Source organism: Beta vulgaris, chromosome 2 (genome assembly GCF_026745355.1).
Source record: "Beta vulgaris subsp. vulgaris cultivar EL10 chromosome 2, EL10.2, whole genome shotgun sequence".
In the NCBI taxonomy this organism is placed as follows: Eukaryota; Viridiplantae; Streptophyta; class Magnoliopsida; order Caryophyllales; family Amaranthaceae; genus Beta; species Beta vulgaris.
Genome location: NC_079203.1, coordinates 56,065,257 through 56,085,493, shown reverse-complemented (window position 1 = coordinate 56,085,493; position 20,237 = coordinate 56,065,257). Strand labels below are relative to the sequence as shown.

The following is a 20,237-nucleotide window of genomic DNA, read 5'->3' as shown; positions in this document are numbered from 1 at the left end:
TAGCATATGGTGTAAGAAGATAAGCTTGGATCAAAGGGGTCTTAACCAAGGATAAACTTTTTATAGGGAATGGCATGGTGTCAAAACAAGGCTGCATCATATCGTATTGCCCGCATCGTAAGGTTTTCAAATCTACCGAATCGATATTACCAGCATCGTAAAGGTGAAAAAAAAAACGAATAGTAGTTGGGTTTTAGAAATATTTCATGGTTTAAGCCGATATTCAGCAGTACGACAATCGCATTGCATCAACGTGACCGTTACCGCGATCGTGACCAAAATTGTATTTTCGAACTATGACTTTTGCTTAGTCTCGAATTATCCGGAGCATCATCCACACCAACAAAAAGTTGAATCCCAAATTCCATTTAACAAACAATACATCTATCAATCAATGCCTCAACCAGGAACACTACTGAGAAAAATACTAAATTTCTTGGAGCAAAAACTCCTCTATACATTTCTTTTATCACTTTTTATTGCTTCTTTTGAATCATATATTACAATCTCAATTCCTTTCTTTTCACAGTAGCAATTTTCGCCCTGATCTTTGAAAATTCTTTTACCCCCAAAAAAAAAACACTTTTACCCCTTTTCTACACAATATGATTGCAAATTTGCAATGTTGCAATCCTAGACATCAATTTTAAATCATCAAAAGACTCACAAAAATTGGACATTTTTAAAAATGAATCTAGCACGAGGTATCACGTCATGTAAGCAAGAAAACTGTCACGTATTGCGGGAAATAATCCTAGTATAGAGGAACTCGTTCCATGTATCTGGTAGACCAGGTAAGCACCAGTGAATGCAATCAGCAAAAGTTTCAGGGTCTGCCTGTTGCTCTGGCGTTAGCAATTTCCCTTGCTTTATGGTGTGCACGGACGTGTGTGCGTCTTTCCTGTACTCTGACAATGCTGTTATGTTCAGGAAGCTCACCGGAACCCTTTTCATCGACTGTGTTACGTTGTGAGCGAGCCTGAACAGGCGCTTATCGGTGCCTACTTCCAATGGCATGCTTGTGTTCAAGATTGGTGTAGTCTCTAGGGCGCATTTTATACCATCTGGGTTGTCCCAGTCTAAACTCCTGTAAGGAAATAACAGTATTATAAATCTACCAGCTAATCTTTGTTGAACTATAATATGTTTACGGATTAAATCGATTATCACTGATTAAAACATCTACTATAATTCACTGACTTAACCTGATTTTCTACTGATTTATGGTGTTTTACTAATTTACTCTTTAAGTGTACTAGAAAAATTGATTTTTACAAATTTAAACTGATTTTAGTTTTTACTACAACATTATTAATTAAGTTGCAGTTGAACAAGGCCCAATATACTATCATTAATAATTCATGATGTGCTAATCTTGTTAGATTACTAGTAGTAAAAAGAGAACACACATTACATGGGTTGGAAGCACAAAACTTCTAGTGACAAACACCAGAAATCTTGTGGTATAAAGAAGCATCTATGTAATTTTTTTTATTGACAGGAGGTAATTCATGTAAAGAAACTTACATATAAAGATTACACAGCATATAACAATGTAACAAACCTTGGTTTCTTTCCTGATATTGACTTGTCCATCTGTCTTAGAATTAGTACTCCGACTGTAACGAATTATTTGTAAGAAGTAAAATATTCAATTACTGCTAGTAATTCGTTACGGAGAGAGTACTATTTTCCTCGTATGATCTTCTAGATAGCGGAGGTTGTTCATGTAGGGCAGGTAACATAATAAATGTTTTCCTTAGAATTCATATGATTTGAATAATCTAATAATAGTATGTCTTTTAGCTTCTTAATTCCATCCATATGCTTTCCCTAAAAGAATTTTGACCTATTGGATCCACCTAATTTCAATAATTAAACACCTATCTGTACTTCATAACCATGCAACCTGATCCTTTATAGCTTTATAAAATTCCTTGCTGAACATTCACATAACCTAATTGACAAATAATACTTCTATAATCCAACAACAAATCTTAGTTAACAAACTAAAAGTTCAGACTAATCCTTATTAATTACATGACAAAAATTTTAGGTGGCTTTCTCTAGGATGCATTTATGTAATATAATGATCATAACATGAAATTGGACATATATGATTAGAAAAGCTAAGACGGAATTTTACTTGATATGAAGAGGAGACATGCTCATGAAGAAGACTGTTGTACGATTAGGATCAATGTTTTTATCCACCCATTTAGACCATGTATTCATCACCCTTGCATATGCTACTGGCCTCTCTACCTCATCATACTCTGTCGCGCCTTCATCGAATGATCCTCGCCTGCTCGATCGATCAAGACCAACATACTCAACCATTACACAATTTCATTAAAGAAACTACCAAACCAATGCTACATTGATAATAATTAATCAGTACTTACAAAACTTTCATAGAGAAAGTGTTCATCCACCAAATGTAGGTGTTAAAGACAAGGTAATCCGCGTTCTTCCAATTAACACCATGTTTTTTGATTGATTCAGGCATGATAATCCTGTTTAATATGCTGTGCATCTTTGGATCATCAGAATTTGACTCTACCAAGAATGGTGCCCAGTAAAATTCCACAGTAGCATTGTAGTCCTGCAACCAGGAAATAACAGAATATATATGAATATATTGTTTTCCCCACTTAAACTTTAAGCAAAGTAGTATAGAAACAAACAATATCCTATCAAAAAGAAAGGGAAACTAACAAAAAGGAAACATTATAGTATAAGAGTAGGTTAAATTATTTGTGCACTATTTCATCATATGTTAAAATTGCATGCTAACTTTACACTTTATGAGGAGTGGGTGACCAAATGCTTTCAAAACACAAAAATAGGAATTGGTTTAGGTTTGTAAAGTAAAGCTGATTAAGATTGATTGGAATATAGTAGTAATTTTTCAAAAGCAATCAATCTCTTTTTTACTACTAGCTCAAAAGTTGTATCAATTGCATCCTCAATTTTGGTACAAAACAATAAATTACAATTGCATCTACCCTATGTTGTTGAGACTCCGGTAGCCATGTCCGATACGGGTACGTGTCCAAGTGTCCGACTCGGTTATTTTTTGGAGTTTTTTATTCTATTTTTTAGCCCAAAACAAATTGTCCAAGTGTCCCACCCATATTCGAGTGTCGAGGATCCGACACGAGTACTTGAGGTAAAATGAAGAGTCCGAGCAACATAGCATCTAACACAATGTTAAAGTTGAATTTCTAGTAGCATCAAGGGGAACATATGAAAATAGTAGTCACTCACACGGTCACACATACTATTTTGAGATGTTTAAAGTATTTGTTAGATTTCTTAAAGTAATAACATGTTACTAATTGCAAAGGTTAATAATTAGATAAATAAATATTAGTAACATTGTTGTTATAAATATTGTAGTTTTTCGTAAACTATATCATATACTTCCTCTGTTTCGTTTTAAATGCAACAAAGGAATATTTTATATCTCACAAAAAATACATTTTTATTACATTTAAAACGAAACAGAGGAAGTAGTTAATTAAGAAAGGTTGTGACAATGTCACTACGAATTCTGAAAGAATGACCTACAAACATAAACCTTATTCTATTACCGAACATAAACAATTTTCATGGGTTCGAATCTTCATCCAGCCTTTTGGCCGAGTGTAGGGGGTGTTCCATTCGAGTCTAAGCCTCCTTGAGATAGAGATCTCGGCCACAAACTCATGTACCAAAACAATAATTCTATTACCTAATAATGTTACATGTTATCTGATGCTAATAATCAGCCAACCAACCAACCATAACAGCAAAATTTATGACTGATGACCCTATGGCATATTGCACTAGACAAATTAAACTTCTAAAATATGGTCCCTTTTGTGAACAAGACTTATTTCTGAAGTAAACGTAGTCCATTATCATAAAATTTTGATTGCTTAATTTCGTCATTTTATTTATCCATATGAGTCACGAAGGCAGTGTAAAGACGGGAAGGGGGGATTTGAACCCGTGACCTATCGACTATCGTTCACACATCTTAATCTTAACTACTATACCAAAACATCCTTGGTGATCTTAACTACTATACCAAAACATCCTTGGTGATCTTAACTACTATACCAAAACATCCTTGGTGCTTAATTTCGTCATTAGCTGTATGACTAGAATAAGGTGAAATTAAAGTCACCTAGAGAAAAACAAAAACTGAAAAAACTACCCATCAAAATAATTACTCTCTCCATAACATAATAACTAGGTATAAAATATTTATTTGTTGCGTTCTTTTTGTCACTCGCTCCATACCTAATAACTAGGTATAAAATATTTATTTATTGCGTTCTATTTGTTACGAAGGAAGTAAAATAAATTCTGACATAGTTACTGTATTTAAAGTAATAGTAGGAGAGAGAAAAATTACCTCAATTCTGAAAATGTTAAGTGAACCAGACTTAATCAAACTCTTCCTACTTGAAGGAACAGCAGATTGAACAAAACACACCATTGACTCCCATTGATTTCTATTTAATGAATCTCCCACAAACATCAATCTTTTTCCTCTTAACTTCTCAAGCAGCAATTTTGGCTTAAATCTTCATATATCACCCACCAAAAAATAAGAAAAAAATTATCAGAAATTTTATTATTCAAAGAAAAAAAAAACCCAGATAATATAATTTCATATAAAAAAGTTGAAAATTTCATTCTTACTTGGGTAAATTGCAATCTTTTGGCTGCCATTTCCAATTTTGATACATGGAATTTTTCCTACCATTTCTCATACAAGTTACTTGTTCAGTGAGAAACTCACATTCATCTTCTTTGTATAAAGGGTGTGTAACATTATCAAAAACCCATTCTCCAGTAAAAAGATCACATTTTTCTGGTGGTAATTCAATCTCTTCATCATCTTCATCTTCAACATCATTTTCTCTCTCCTCAATTTCTTTCTTTACATCATCATCATTATTTCCAGAATTTTCTTGCTCTATTTTTACTCCATCAATGGAAATTTCAGCTGTTTTATCACCATTTTTCACTGGGATTTCATTTTCTTGAACTGGGTTTTCCTTAATTTGAACTGGGTTTTCATCATTTGGTCGATTTTCTTGCATTTCTTGAACTTTTTGCTTGGAAAATGGGAATTCTGCAATTGATTTCACATCTTCATTGTATATGAAAAAAGCAAACAAAATAATTGAGAAAACTACAACAAAAACTGAAAGATTGTTGCCTTTTTTTTGCTTCATTGTATCAGATGGAAGAAGAAATGATGATTTTCGAGACATGGGATTGAGAGAAAAAGTGAAAAATGAGTGAGATACAAAGATAAAAACAGATGAAATTTAAAGAAACAGAGGAAACATAGCATTATTATACTATGCAAAAGAAGAACAAAAAAGAATGAATTTTTTGTTACAAAAAAATTGTTTGATGAAATAAGGGCTTGTTTGGTGAGAAGGATTTGTCTTTAAGGAACCAACTATTGGGAGAGTTGTCTTTCTCAAGTGGGTTACTCTTATTTCTACTCCATTTGCTTCTTAACTACTTTGTAGTAGAGATCTATGATCTATCAATCAAAAAAAATGGCAAAAAAATAAAACTAAAAAAAAAATCTTTAAAAAAAATTAAACGGTTATTTCACCAAATACCCCTGACAAATCAAAAAATTCACAATATACCCTCAATGTTTCAACAATTCACCATATACCCCTGACATTTCATTTTTGCGCACCAAATACCCTTTTTTTAACGTCCGTTATTTCTCCGTTAGCTTTATTTACGATTTTGCCATTATTAACCCTAAACCCTAATTCTAATCTAACCCTAACCCTAATCTAACCCTACCCTTACCCCAAACCCTAACCCTAACCCAGCCTAACACCCCTCCAACCTAGGCCAACCCCCACCTGACCCTAGCCCCACCCTTCCCCCTCCACCGCCGCATCCCCTCCCTCCCACCGTCGGCCCCTCCCTCACGCCGCCTTTCCGGCTTGCCCCTCCCCTCCCTCCTCCTTCCTTCGCGGTTCTCTTTCCGGCAGCGAATCAACAGCAGCGAAAACAATAGCAGCAGCGGCGGCCGGCGAGAGTGAGGGAGGGGAAGGGGAGGCGCGACGAAGGGGGAGGGAGGCGCGCGCGACGAGCGACGAGAGTGAGCGAGGGAGGGGAGGGGGCTGCCGGAAAGAGGAGCGCGCGAAGGAAGGAGGGGGGGGGAGGCGCGAAGAGAGTGAGGGAGGGGGGCAAAACCGGAAGAGGGAGGGGGGTTGCCGGGAGGGGAGGGGGGCTGGGTGGGGGTTGCCGGCGTGGGGGAGGGGGGCTGGGTGGGGGGTGGGTGGGTTAGGAGAGAGGGGGAGTTGCGAGTCTGACGGGGGAGGGGGCTTGCGGATCTGACGGGGAGGGGGGTTGCGGGTTCGTCGGAAATGCGAGGCGGGGAGGGGGGTTGTGGGTCCGTCGGAAATGCGGGGCAGAGGAAGGGGGTTGCGAGGCAGGGGGAGGGGGGTTGCAGGGGGTTGCGAGTCTGACGGGGGAGGGGGTTGCGGGGGCTGTAGACTGGTGGGCAGTGGGGGGGGGTCAGGTGGTACGACAGTTGGGGCTGGGCTAGGGTGGGGGTGGGGTGGTTTAGGGGTTAGATTATGATTAGGGATTAGGGTTTGGATTAGGGTTAGGAATTAGGTTTAGAAGTTAGGGTTAGGAGTTAATAATGGCAAAATCGTAAATAAAGCTAAAGGTGACTTAACGGTGGTTAAAAAAAGGGTATTTGGTGCACAAAAATGAAAAGTCAAGGGTATATGGTGAATTGTTGAAACATTGAGGGTATATTGTGAATTTTTTGATTTGTCGGGGGTATTTGGTGAAAAAACCGAAAATTAAAACAGGGAAAATGTGTTTGATTGAAGATTCCTCTTTAAATGTATACATAATATAAAATTAAGCTCATATACCATGTAGCTCTTTCCACGAAATTCAGAGAATTAATAACATCTTGGTTTGTTACATGTGGTAAAGGGGGAAGAAGATAGATTTCAACTCCCTCCGGTTAGTTTATCCGTATTCTTTTTTTAATTTTTTCTTTTGTTTTTATTTTTGACACATACATTCAATTTTAATATAAAATAATAATTTTTCTTTCTATAATCCACAACAAAAGGCTAAGGGCCCGTTCGGTATTACTGTGGTTTTCTGTTTTTTGGTTTTTTGATTTTCAAAGTCATATTCCCTCCGTCCCATAATATAGTGCTTGTTTCTTTTTTATACGGTCTCCAAGACATAACTTTGACCTTTAATATTTTCAATTCCGTATTGATAAACAATATAAAAAGTTGATATTATGAAACTACACATTGAGACAAATCTAACAAGATCTCACATGAATATGTTTTTTTATATATACAAATGAGAATATTCGGTCAAAGATTTTGAAATTTGACCCACCAAAAATGAAGTAGGCACTATATTATGGGACGGAGGGAGTATGATGTATGTCTTATAATGAATAAAAAAGTAGTCAAATTTATTGGGAACATGATGATTTTGAAAACTGGCAACTAAAAAGTGAAAACCACTTTTTCTGGTTTTCTGTTTTTGGTTTTTAGTTTTAAAAAAATTGAAAACTAAAAACAAAAAAAAAAAACGAACGGACCCTAAATTAATAAAGACCGAAAAGAGTATGAAATAAAATTAATTACATGGATTTGGTTTCAAGTTTATGGGGTATGGATGGCAAGAAGAGTTAGATTAAGGATTGCCAAAAAAAATGGCAAAAAAAAAAAGTAAAAAAATATTTCTTTAAAAAAAATGAAAACAGGGGAAATGTGTTTGATTGAAGATTCCTCTTTAAATGTATACATATTTAAAATAATGCTCATATACCATGTAGCTCTTTCCATGAAATTCAGAGAATTAATAACATCTTGGTTTGTTACATGTTCTTTGAAGATAGATTTCTTTAGTATAACATAAAATTAATTACATAAGAAGAGTTAGGATTAAAGATTGTGGGCCTTTAGAAATTGGTAGCCATGCTTGGTATGACGAGTCAACCCTAGCACCAATTGAGAGGAGAAAGACTGTGGGCCTTGAATTGTATTTTCTTTTCCTTTATGATGAATTTATCCATATAAATCAAACAATAGAGTAGTCGTTTAATTTGGAAAAATTGACATGAATAATCTCAAAAGTTAGAATTATTTTGAAATAATTTAAAGTTGGGATTATTTTGAAAAGATTGGTGAAAGTTGAAATTATTCTTGTCAATTTTTCCTTCCTTTAATTTATTTAGAATGATTGGAAGTATAAGCATTTTTGTGAGGGTAGATGGGAAAAAAAGCTAAACATTTCCATAATCAACGCGTTCTCCGTATAGTTGCGGGTCCATCAGCTGTTTTCATAATGTCATATCTCACTCTCTTTTTTCTTCGGAATTGAGCTTTTGACCATGCGTTGGAAAGATATTAAACTAAAATTTTATCTCTAACTTAAATCTCCCTAAAATATTAAATGTGTTGTGAAAAACGTCTATTTGAAATTGACCCTTATGCATAAATTATTTCCTTGTGCACACTTCGAAAACATCTTGTGTTACCCCCAATGAACAACCCTTTTATGCTCGATGTGTGGGAGTGATGACCTTGAACGCAATACCAAAAACATAAATATACAAAATGGTAAATTTCTAAGTTCTAAAAAGATAGCTAAAATACTAATTAATAAAAGAGGTTACTCTTATTAACGGATACAGTTACACTCATGAATTAATGTGGTTACTTTGACGAATGAGATTATTCTTAACAATAAAAAGGCATACTTATGAATAATTGAGGTTAAATTTATGACAAAAAGAGGATACTAATCAGTTTAGTGACTTATTCTTATGATTGAATGATCGATGTTGCTCGTATGAATAGGAAAATGTTTGAGTAACCCTTAGGGTTGTCAACCCTCTTAGATACATTAGAATAAAATATTGATATGTATGTAATAAATGAGGAAAGAAGAGATATTAAAATAATGTTTTAATATATTCCTAACCAAGGAAAATTCAATAATAAGAGGGTTGGCAACCCTTAGGGTCACTCAATCAATGTCCTGGTTACTCTCCGTAAACTACTGGAGTTACTCATATGATTAAATGAAGTTGTCGTATAATTAAATGAGTTACTTGTACAATAAATGTGGTTACCCGTGGCGGATGAGGTTACTCTTAACTAAGGTTTGGGTCTATAAAATGGGTTTGTGATCGGGTTTAATTAGTAGATTCAAAACCATACTCATTTTGAAACTTTTTACCTAACAATAGGAATTTTAGATTTTCAAACATACAGCATTGACTCAAGTCCTCGAAACCTAAACTTCTCAATTTAGCCATTCTCGACTGGGACTAAGCCGACTTAATATGGATATTTTAATTTGGAATGTTTTCTAGAAGTATAAGACTATTATTTTATTATCATTTTAATAACTAATAAAAAATGAAAGTAAAAGAAATACGAATTAAAAAAACAATGAGATTTCTTATAATAAGCTTGAGACCATTTTGGACCCAAGACCCGCCAAACCTATTGGATTTGGGTAAGAGTCTAGATTTTCTAGACCTTGTGAGTCTATGGATCCACATCAAAATTTACGATCTACATAATAAAAATAGTTAGTCCTACCCCGAATTCGTCTCACATTCATTCCTACTCTAGTAATAAAAATAGTTAGTCCTATAATATTGGGTTACTCTTATTATGAAATTTTGGTTTAACTATTACACTATAACTTTGAATGTAACAACATAGAAACACACCATTTATTTTTAAAAGAAGTCTCAAATGAAATAAAATAAGTGACAAAATAACGTCAAATTCATAAAAATAGAATTTTTTGGATAATTGTACGGTAGCTCCTGTCTTTAATTAATATGCTTAGCATGTACACAAGTAACAACTTGTACCCATGCCAGCATGTAGTAAAGAGCAAAATTAGATCAAACAACATTATTAAGTGCTAGTTGAAGCATCATTAGCAAAGACATTAGAAGCTTTGACATAAGATTAGGTTCAGAAACAAATCAACCAAACTTATAAGTTATTTAATAATTAGTAGCTTTCTATTCTAGAAAAGTAGAGTCTAAGGAAAAGCCCACACCTTTCTAACCATGCGTAGCTAACTAAGTACATTATAATTGGTCTTGTCTTTGTACTTCGACTATCCGCCAACTTTACTTCCTTTAGTCATATACTCATTAACCATATCTCAATCTTATCTTTGTGATTGGTATATCATCTCTTTTTTTCCAAGGCAAGCAAACTATTGTTACACAGATATAATAACATAAAATTTAGTCCATTTTTCAGATCATACTATATAGTACCAACCAACTCATAAACTTCATTGGGCCCGTACACAAGCCCACGTCAAAGGAGAGAGTGAGAGAGTGAGTGAGTGAGTGACCACATAAAGGTTGGTCGGGTTTCCATCCTAAAACCAATTGGTGATAGGTGGAGTAACCTATCAATCTATATGTTAGTCATTCTCTCTCTAATTCTTCAATGTAGAGCTGATCATTTTAGCCCGACCCGACCCAATTTTGGGCCGGATTTTTGGGAGAATTTTTTGGCCCGTGATCAGACCGGCCCGAAATATTTTTTTTGCTTTGTGTGGGATTTGTGCAAGCCAAAAATGATTTTTTTGTCTATTTTTTTGGCCCGAAAAGCCCGCTCATTTTGGCCCAAAATAGCGTGTTTTGGGCACAAAATTTTTGCCCGGCCTGACTATTGGGCTAATTTTTTTAAGCGCAGCCCAACCCATGATCACCTCTACTTCAATGTGGGACAATTATTCCTAACTCACATGTGGGCTTTACTCTTAACACTCTCCCTCACATGTGAGCCACCTTCAATCTTGCAATTTGGATAGGTCAGAACATACTCGTTGGGCCCTCTTTGGACCTCCAACATGAGATCAACTGGGTCCCGTCTTGGGGCCATTACAATTCTGTTGGGCTTAATTTGCTCCAAACAGATCTTCAACACCTTCCATCTTGCATTTCATAATGGGTCAATATCGTCCGGTCTGATACTATGTTAAAGGATCATCTCAACCAAAAGTTTAAGCTTATGGTTGATTAGGTTTTTATACTCTATCACCAACTCACTTCCAAGTCTAAGTATTGGGAAAGTCAGGTTGTATGATTGAAAATTCAATTATGTTGATTATAGTTACTAGTTAGTGATCATCAATCACCATATTAGTGGTTGCTAAATGTAGGTAAATAATGAAGAGATAATTCCATCAACTATTCTTAGTTTCCTAGGATATCATCCCAAAAGATAAAGGTTATCACATATATAGATACCAATCATTTAAGTGTGTTTATATGGGTGGAAAGAGGGGTTAATTCACATTTAGCTTTAACTGAATTTTCGGGTTGGGTAATTACATGCGTCTAATTCACTTTTACTATATAAGAGGTTTGTCAATACAAGCTTTTGCTTCATTTTTAGAATATGGCTGGAAAAGGCTTGGTTTCCATTGATCAATCACTTCTTTCGACTTGAGGTATATACGAGTCTTTGAACAGAGCTTCTGTTGTATAATACTCTCTCTGTCTTTTATTAATTGTAAAGGTTCGGCTTTATCATTTAAGCGTATTAATATGGCAAAAGTATGACCGAACTTTGAATTATTCATATGAAAAGATATCCTTAGGGATCAAAACTTGATCAATAGGTTCACTTGCTATCCAATACCATATATACTAGCACTGTAGCACAATAATAATATTATTACAATAAAAAGAGTTCTGCAAGAACTTCTGAAAGCTTATAATTCACTCAGATTCAGCTCATTCTGATACACTAGCTACTATATGGAAGGGAAGCCAAGTACTAGCAGTATACAACCAATTTTTAGAGAGGCAATAATAGCGTAGGTTATTAAAAGAAAAGGGTTACTCCTAGAGCACGTCCTAGCTTGTACAATGCTCAAGACTCTAGGCTAAGTATGTAACACGAACAACTTTTAATTTACGGTTTTTTCACCAGGTACCCCTGTACTTTAACAAAATTCATGGGGTACCTCTAACTTTAAACTAATGCACAAGGTACCCTTATTGTTTCAATAAAATGCACCAAATGCCCTTAATGACTAACGGCGTTAAGTTTCCGTTAGTCATTAACCCTAATTAGCCCTCTAACTCTAATTAAGCCTTCTAACCCTAACACCTCCACACCCACCCCAACCTAAACCCTAACCCTAACTACCACCCACCCACTACATCCCCTTCTACCTTCCCAGCCCCTCCCCACCCACTCACCACCACCTGCAACACCCCTCCCTTCCTTTACCCACCCTTCGCAGCAGCCGCCCTTCCCCCAGCCCCCCGCATCACCCCTCCCACACCCCCACGACAGCCACCCTCCCCCATCCCTCGCAGCCCTATCCCCTCCCCCATTCCCGTCGATTTCCCCCACCCCGCAAATGTTGTTCTTAATTTCTCTCTCCTTCTTCTTCATTGCTTTTCTTGATTTCAAAAACTGATTTCAAAACTAATTTCGAAAATGATTTCAAAAGGTTTTTGCAAATTTTCGCAAAAGGTTTCGAAAACCATTTTCAAAAACCTTTTCGAAAATGGTTCTTGATTTCGAAAATGTTTTCGAAAATGATTTCGAAATTGTTTTTGAAATTGATTTTTGAAAACAGGTTTTGAAATCAAGAATGGTGGTGGTTGCTGCTAGGATAGGGGGGTACGCTGTAGGGGCTGGGGATGGGCGTGGGGTTGGGGGTGGGCGTGGGGTTGGGGCTGGGGGATGGCGGTGGGTTGGGGAAATCAAGGGGGAATGAGGCTTGCTGTAGGGGGTTGTCGGCAAGGCGGCGCGAGAGGGATCAGAGGTGGTTGCCGGCGACGGAGAGGGGTTGCCGGCGAGGAATGCCGGCGAGGGGGGCTGGGGTTGTTGGAGGGGTGGTGGGTTAGGGGAGAGGAAGGGAGGTGGTGGTGGTTGGGTGGTGGTTGGGTGGTGGTTGGGGGTTAGGGTTTCAAGTTATGGAGTTAGGGTTTAGTTAGTTAATTAGGGTTTAATTAGGGCTTAATTAGGGTTTAATTAGAGTTTAATTAGGATTAGAGAAGTTAATTAACCCTAATGACTAACGGAAACTTGACACCGTTAGTCAGTAAGGGTATTTGGTGCATTTAACTTAAATAATAAGGGTACCTTGTGCATTAGTTTAAAGTTAGGGGTACCCCATGAATTTTGTTAAAGTACAGGGGTACCTGGTGAAAAAACCGTTTAATTTATTATGAACCCAAACAATAAATGCAATAAGTTCTTGCCAATAACCACGTCTTTTAAATAAAAACATTAAACTAAAAGCCCATACAAAACGAGCACTTCTAAAAAAAAAAAAAATGAAGACATTCCTCCAATTCCTAACACCAACAAAAGAATAAAACTCTCCAATCTCCAACCAAAAGACATACATGTAAATGCAAATCCTCCAAGCACAATAATACAACTAACACACATTATTATCCAAAAACAAGCCAAATTAGTCGATAACACGATATCTATCAAGGGGATCTTTTAAGAGAAGGCGTTCATGGTAAACTCTCCATGCATAATCCTCGAAAGAGAACGAGTTAAAAACAGTTTGATTCTCGTTATGGTCGTTGATACCATAGTCACTCGTACTTATTGACTCAATGCTTTGATGCTCATCGTTATTGTTTTCTTCCTTAATCACTTTTGTTTCACAATAAGCTTCTTTTTCGAAGTTGTTAGGGTTCTTGAGAAGAGGTGAGACATTGCTTTCAAGAGGAAGAGTGAGCAACAATGTCATTGATAAGCTTGATTTTCCATCCTTATCTGAAATTGGAGCTGGTCTTCCTCTTACTTTCTTTAGCTTTCCATTGCTCCATACCTGTCAATTCTCTCAATTTTAGGTTGTTCCATATAAGTAGAAACTTGCATATCACTAATAATACTAGATATTCTTAAGCTCATCAAGTGCACCTATGACCTAACTAATTACCTTTCTTTCCATCATTAATTATATCCTCTTCTTTTTAATGATCTTAATCCTACAATAATGCCATTATCAAATTGAAGTACTCCCTTTATCTCTATATAATGAATCACATTTAACTAGTAATCATTTTTAGAAAATAGATTCAACATGCCATAGGTGTAGCTGTTACAATATAATATAATTTATGATGTAACAAGTCATAAACTACCGCTTATTATGTAAAAGAAACTTAAACGACATGAAATGAATGACATGAAAGTCGTTATATTATCATCTGTATAATCCATGTCATTCTTGTTGAAATATATGTCATTATGCATGTTACACAATAAATTATGATATAATATGTTACACCTAAGACGCACTAGAGCTGACCAACTCAGCCCAGCCCAAATTTGGATGGGTTGTGGGCAAGATTTTTTGGCCCGCGGTCAGGTCCGTCCCGATTTTTTGGCTTTGGGCCGAGCTTTTGGGGCAAGCCAAAAATGACTTTTAGTCTTTTTTTTCAGCCTGATCAGATTTTGACCCGTAAAGCCCGCTCATTTTGACCCGAAATAACAAATTTTGGGCACAAAAATTTGGCCTGGCCCGACCAATGGGTAATTTTTAGACGTGACTCGACCCGGCCCACAATCACCTCTAGGAGGCACCCTTAAACTTTTGTTATCTACTCCACTTCTTGTGCCCTTATCTTATTATTCATTAATTTTAGATGCTACCAATTTCAAACTTATGCCACTAAGGTATTTGGCTGAGCATATAATTAGGTTGCGCTAAGCAGCCTTACGTACGTTTCCACCAAAACCACTAGAAGGTGCATGTCAATTGTCATTTTCAACACAGAAGAAAACACTAGTTTAAGTATATATTTATTCGTGCATTACATTTACATATTATTGATTTATTGTTGTACTGTCAAATGCAAATTAACACCAACAATGATAATTAAGAGTTTTCTAATACAACAATCTTGCCACGTAAATTAATAATGTCTCATTAAGTTCCTTAAAAACCTCCCCGATTTTCAACATGTAAATGGGCTATAAATCCATATTACACAACCATTATTGTACTAAAAAAAACTCCTAATTGATATAATATATGATTAATCAATTCAACAACTAGTTGTCAACTACTAATACAACTTTAACCTGATATTATCTGTATCCCATCATTATATTTAGCTTTTTTTTTTTGTTTTATTTGAGAGGCCATCAATATATTCAACTACAATTCTAAGATCTTATGACTAAAAGAATAGATACTAGTATGTGGACAAAGCATTATGTCAACATCTACTTATAATTTTTTTGGATTGGTAATCAATAAACATCAAATAAACTCATAAATTGTCATACATTAAAATAATACTTCCTTTTTTCTAGTGGTTCCCTTTCTCCTTTACACATTACCAACGCATAATTTATATTTTAAATATCTCTAATTATATATAAGTAAAAATTAGAAAAAGTTGATATTTGAAAATTATATATATTGAGACGTATTTTTCAAGATTCCATTTGATTATATATTTTTATACAAAGAAAATGTCAAATATGAAACTAGGGGTGTAAAGGAAATTAGATAACTCGCGAACTATTCGTGATCGACTCAATCAAAACTCGACTCGAGATATTAGCAAATCAAGTTGAGCAACTCGATACTCGATTCAAAAACTCGTGAAAAGCTCGAGTATCCATATACCCAAAATACATAAATTTAGCATTTTTCTACCTTAAGGTTGCTTTTAACATGAGAAACTTGTAAACTACTTAAAATTTACTAGATCAAAACTCGACTCAAGTGAACTCGAGTCAACCCGGACTTGACTCGTTTGACTTGAAATGCTCATGAGTCAAATCGAACTGGCTCAAACTCAAACTCGACTCATATCATTTACACCAAACAACTGAAAAAAAGTTTGTCGAGTGTAGTGGTTACCTGAGCGATGTCTCCAATTGTAACCAATACAGACCCAACCTGGGGCTCCACATTCACCAAACCCGAATCAGACAGCAGGTCCCACTTCTTTGGCCTAATCTGGTACTGCAATCCCACCACATACGGGTACACTCTCCTTGCTTTATCACCGTCCGATTCTGATGATACCCACATCAACGTACTGTATTCTTTTGGGTTGGGTCCCACAAACCCACCGGCGCATGATAGCCTCTCCACCACCTCCAACCCAATCTTTTCCAACTCACGAGTCAACCCTTTCAAACTCGCTAACTTCAACTCGGTATCACTACCTTCTTCGTCGCATAATATAGTGTCTGTTTCAATTTCAATAGATCACTTTAACTAAATATTGTCAATGATATATAAAATAAAATATACTCTTGCGAGATTTGTTAAATTCGAGTCAATATTTTTTTTTGTTAAAGAGAAATGCATTACTTAAATAGGTTCAAATACAAAGTTATTACAATCTACTACAAAATTACTTAGACAATAATTTAATTTGAGGGACAGGGGAAGGTCCGAAGTACAAGTACTTCGTCCACACTTTTACGTGCTTTTTCTAAAAATACAAGTTAATGTTTAGTTTCATAATACTATCAATTTTTCATATTTTTTCATTAACAAAATATCAAACATATTAAAAGTTAAAAATCCGTCTTGAAAACTATGTGGAAAAAAAAGCACTACATATTATGTGGGTATCAGAGACACAAAGACGGTTATGAGCAACTGTACAGGACTCCGAAATATAATGACCTTATTCTATTAGTGGTATGCCTAAAGGAAAAAAAAAACTAAATCTAATTATAAATTTAAAGAGATCAATCTTTATTTGTTATTTTTCTTCTTCTCAAAAAAAAAAAACATTTATAACTCTTCCATCTTTTCTATTCACTCAAAAAATTAATCTTTATAATTCATTTTAGCACAAAACCCCTACTTTTATGAGACGACCTTAATGAGACGAAGGAAGTATTACTAATACTATTACTATCATCAGTATTATTATTAATATGGTTACTATTATTAGTACTAGTAGTAGAAAACTAACCATCCAAGCAAAACGACTCCGTTTTGTGATCGTTGTCGTTCTCCTCGTCGTCGTAAAAAAATCCCAAAGGCCATTCTCTAGGGAAGGAGTTAACTTTATCATCAAGGGGTAACTCGAGTAGAGAGACCGAGTCAGACTCGGCTGACTCAGCGAGTTGATGAGTTATAGAATGGTGACTGAGTTGGAAGTAACCGAGTTCAAACGTAGAAGAAGGTGGTGATGACGTGGAGGAGAGAGATAGAGTAGGAAGAAGAGATGATGACGATGATGATGACGTGGAGGGTTTGCGTCGTGTAGGAAGAGAGAGATTAGGAGGAAGACGATGGAGAAGACGAGAGAGAGTATCCATGGCGGAATCTGACGTGGAGGAGAGAGAAGATTGTGTTGATGATGGTGTTGGTGGTGGAGCTGACGTGGGTCCACCGTATAGGTGGTTGAGATGGTGACGTGGTTTTTGAGATGAAGATGAAGTTGCCATTTTTTTTAGAGAGAGAAAGAAGAGTGGATGTAGTAGTAATATATGAAAACTATTATGGCGTCTAAGGATGGTTATATAAGTTGTATGTTAGTCAACAAATGCTAATTTTGTGGTTAGTTATAAGTTACGTGGAGTGTATTACTAATTAATAATGCACATTACATGTGTTTTGTGTATGAAATTGAAGCTAGTACTTGCATTAATCTACGCTGATTACGGCCTCAGGACCAGCCATGAAGGAAAAAAAAAATGTAGTACATCCGTTTAATATTATTTGTAACGATTAGACATTTTTTACTCGCACTTATGTTACATCGTTGCAAATAATACGAAACGGGTGTAGTATATATTTTTCGTGAGAAAGTTGACTCGTGCAAATAAAGGTGGTCATGGGACGAGTTGTATTAGGTTGAGAGGTTGATTTAATCGGATGAGTAGGTAATAGGAGTGACATTTAACTATATATAAAACCCTTTTTTAGGGGTTGAACTACGTTAAAAAAAAGCAAAATTATGAGAAGAAAGTAACTGAATTAAATTGAGATTGTGCTCAAAAGAACAGAGTTTAATTAAGTTCGTTGGTTCACCAGCTAATAACTAGGTCAGTCTAGGTTAGTTAAATTTGGTTAGCTTTAGTATAATGAGCAAGGTCAGATTTGACTTTAATGACTCGAGTCGAGTTGAGCGGATCGAATCGGGTTAGCCCGGCTGAATGTGCTATGAGCATGGTGCAAGTTGTAAGTTTTTTTTTTTCTAAGGGAGTTGTAGGTTTGAAATATTGATGACTTAAAAGTTAGAAGCATAATTAATCTTTTAAGGCAAAGTTATGATTAATAAAGTAATTATACCCATACAGATATTCTTCACACAAGGGGAGTAATTAGTTACTACATTAAACTCCTCTAAACTTTATTTGTTTACTTAAAGTAGTACGTGGAGTCCAATAAAACTCGAAGGGAAGAGCATGCTTGATACTTGTTAGCACCAGAACTGACATGTTGTGAACAACGAAATAACTTTTGTGGGGGTGTTTAATTTTTCGCTTATTCAAAATGTTTATTAATTCTATCGACTACTTCCCCCGTTTAAAATATAAGACATGTGTCGTACAATGTTTAAGATCGAACTTTAACTGTTAATTACTCTCAATATATGTTGATAGAAATTTTTTAAAAAATAATGTTATGATAGTATTTTTCAAGACGATTCAATGATATAATTTTTATTTATCATATTATGAAATATTTATGGTCAAAATAAATTTTCGTAAAACGAAAATGCCTTATATTTTAAAACCCATGGAGTAATTAGTAAGGATTGATATGGCGAACACAATCCTTGTATTCAGGAAATTGAGGAAAAGAAGGATCAAATGTGACATACCACACATCTGACACCCAAAAAGCTTAGCAATAGAGTAGGGTTATGCCAGCAACAATTTTAAAATAGAAGCCAATTTTCTTTAATAAAGAGTTACTTGTAGGGCTAGGGCATAATTTATTTAAAGAATTGCTGATCATAACCATTATGGATGTCCGATATTATAAACAAGATACTTCTACCATTTTGAAATAAGTGAAACTTTTAAATTTACGATATGTATCTCTATTTTCTTTCTAAATATATTTTTTCTAAATAAAGATTATTATCTCTATTTTTCTCTCCACAGCAATAGACGTCATTGGCAATTATTTGGTTATAATAGGGGTTCTCATTGATTTTTGAATAGTAATAATCCCCGATTCCTATCTTTGTGCTTTTACACCCTCCTTTATCCTCATTCTAATAGTCGTTCCACTTATTATTATTTTTCACGGTATATAATGTAGATAATTGACGGTCTAGTTTTAAAATAAAAGTAGACCTAGTCACTAAATGAATTAAACTAATTACCGAAAAAGGGCTCTTACAAGACAAACTCCCAACCAAAAATATACTTATCTAATAGTAAAAAGCAAGCATTAGTTCATGAAACCTGATTGGAACTTATTACCCTTATTAGACCTTATTGCAACTTATCTGAATTTATCTGAACTTATTGGACCTGAAACTTAATTTTTTAAGTTGAGCAAAACGCACCCTAAGAGAGGAACTCTCAAAAGTCCAGATTGAGCTCCCAAAAGGTTTTTTTTTTGGTCAATTTAGCTTAAAATTGGTAATGATGGTGATACTTAGTGTTGAATTCATACTAATTTTCGGTACCAATTTAAACACTTAAGATGGCAATTTGAAACTTTCAATACCAATTTCTAGCAAAAATTACCAAAATACCCTTGACGGAGTCCAAGCTCGAGCTCTCGTCGGCGAGGTACTAAGGCTACAGGGTATTCTCTGTACCTTGGCAGACGAGACCATCGACAACACATGTGTTGATGTGCAGATGTGCTGCCAACATCCCCACCTACCAGGCTACCACAGTAACACTACGTTCACTGCAACCTTTGCACATTTTCATTGTTTTCCTGTAGTTGGTTCTATTGAATGTCCTCTCCTATCTAACTATGGTTATAAAGATGAAACACTTGTGTCCTTGTTCTTTTTTTATTCCTCTCATAGAGTGTACTTAAACCACCTCAGAGTTTGGGTACAAGGCTAAACAGCCCAAAAGTAAATACCCCAATATATTGTTAGAATGAGAATTCAAAACCTGGACAATGCCTTGAAATTCAGGGTGGTACTCCACTAAGCTACCACCTCTCATTCATATCTTTGCTAATCACTGTTTCGCAAAAATCAAACCTAATGCACTATT

The 20,237-nt window shown here is 35.5% G+C and overlaps 2 protein-coding genes across 2 annotated transcripts; both read right to left on the bottom strand.

Annotated features, from left to right (window-relative positions):
- Positions 1-432: 432 nt before the first annotated feature.
- LOC104903217 (xylan O-acetyltransferase 1) lies at positions 433-5,820 on the bottom strand. Its single transcript, XM_010691218.4, has 5 exons — positions 4,696-5,820; positions 4,406-4,577; positions 2,406-2,605; positions 2,147-2,305; positions 433-1,087 (listed from the first exon to the last, which is right to left on the bottom strand). The coding sequence occupies exons 1-5, from the start codon at positions 5,271-5,273 to the stop codon at positions 733-735; spliced, it is 1,464 nt and encodes a 487-aa protein (XP_010689520.2). The 5' UTR covers positions 5,274-5,820; the 3' UTR covers positions 433-732.
- A 7,418-nt stretch (positions 5,821-13,238) lies between these two features.
- Positions 13,239-17,549, bottom strand: LOC104903226 (uncharacterized). The gene is made up of 3 exons (XM_010691231.3): positions 17,009-17,549; positions 15,934-16,268; positions 13,239-13,884 (listed from the first exon to the last, which is right to left on the bottom strand). The coding sequence occupies exons 1-3, from the start codon at positions 17,484-17,486 to the stop codon at positions 13,513-13,515; spliced, it is 1,185 nt and encodes a 394-aa protein (XP_010689533.2). The 5' UTR covers positions 17,487-17,549; the 3' UTR covers positions 13,239-13,512.
- Between the last annotated feature and the right edge of the window lie 2,688 nt (positions 17,550-20,237).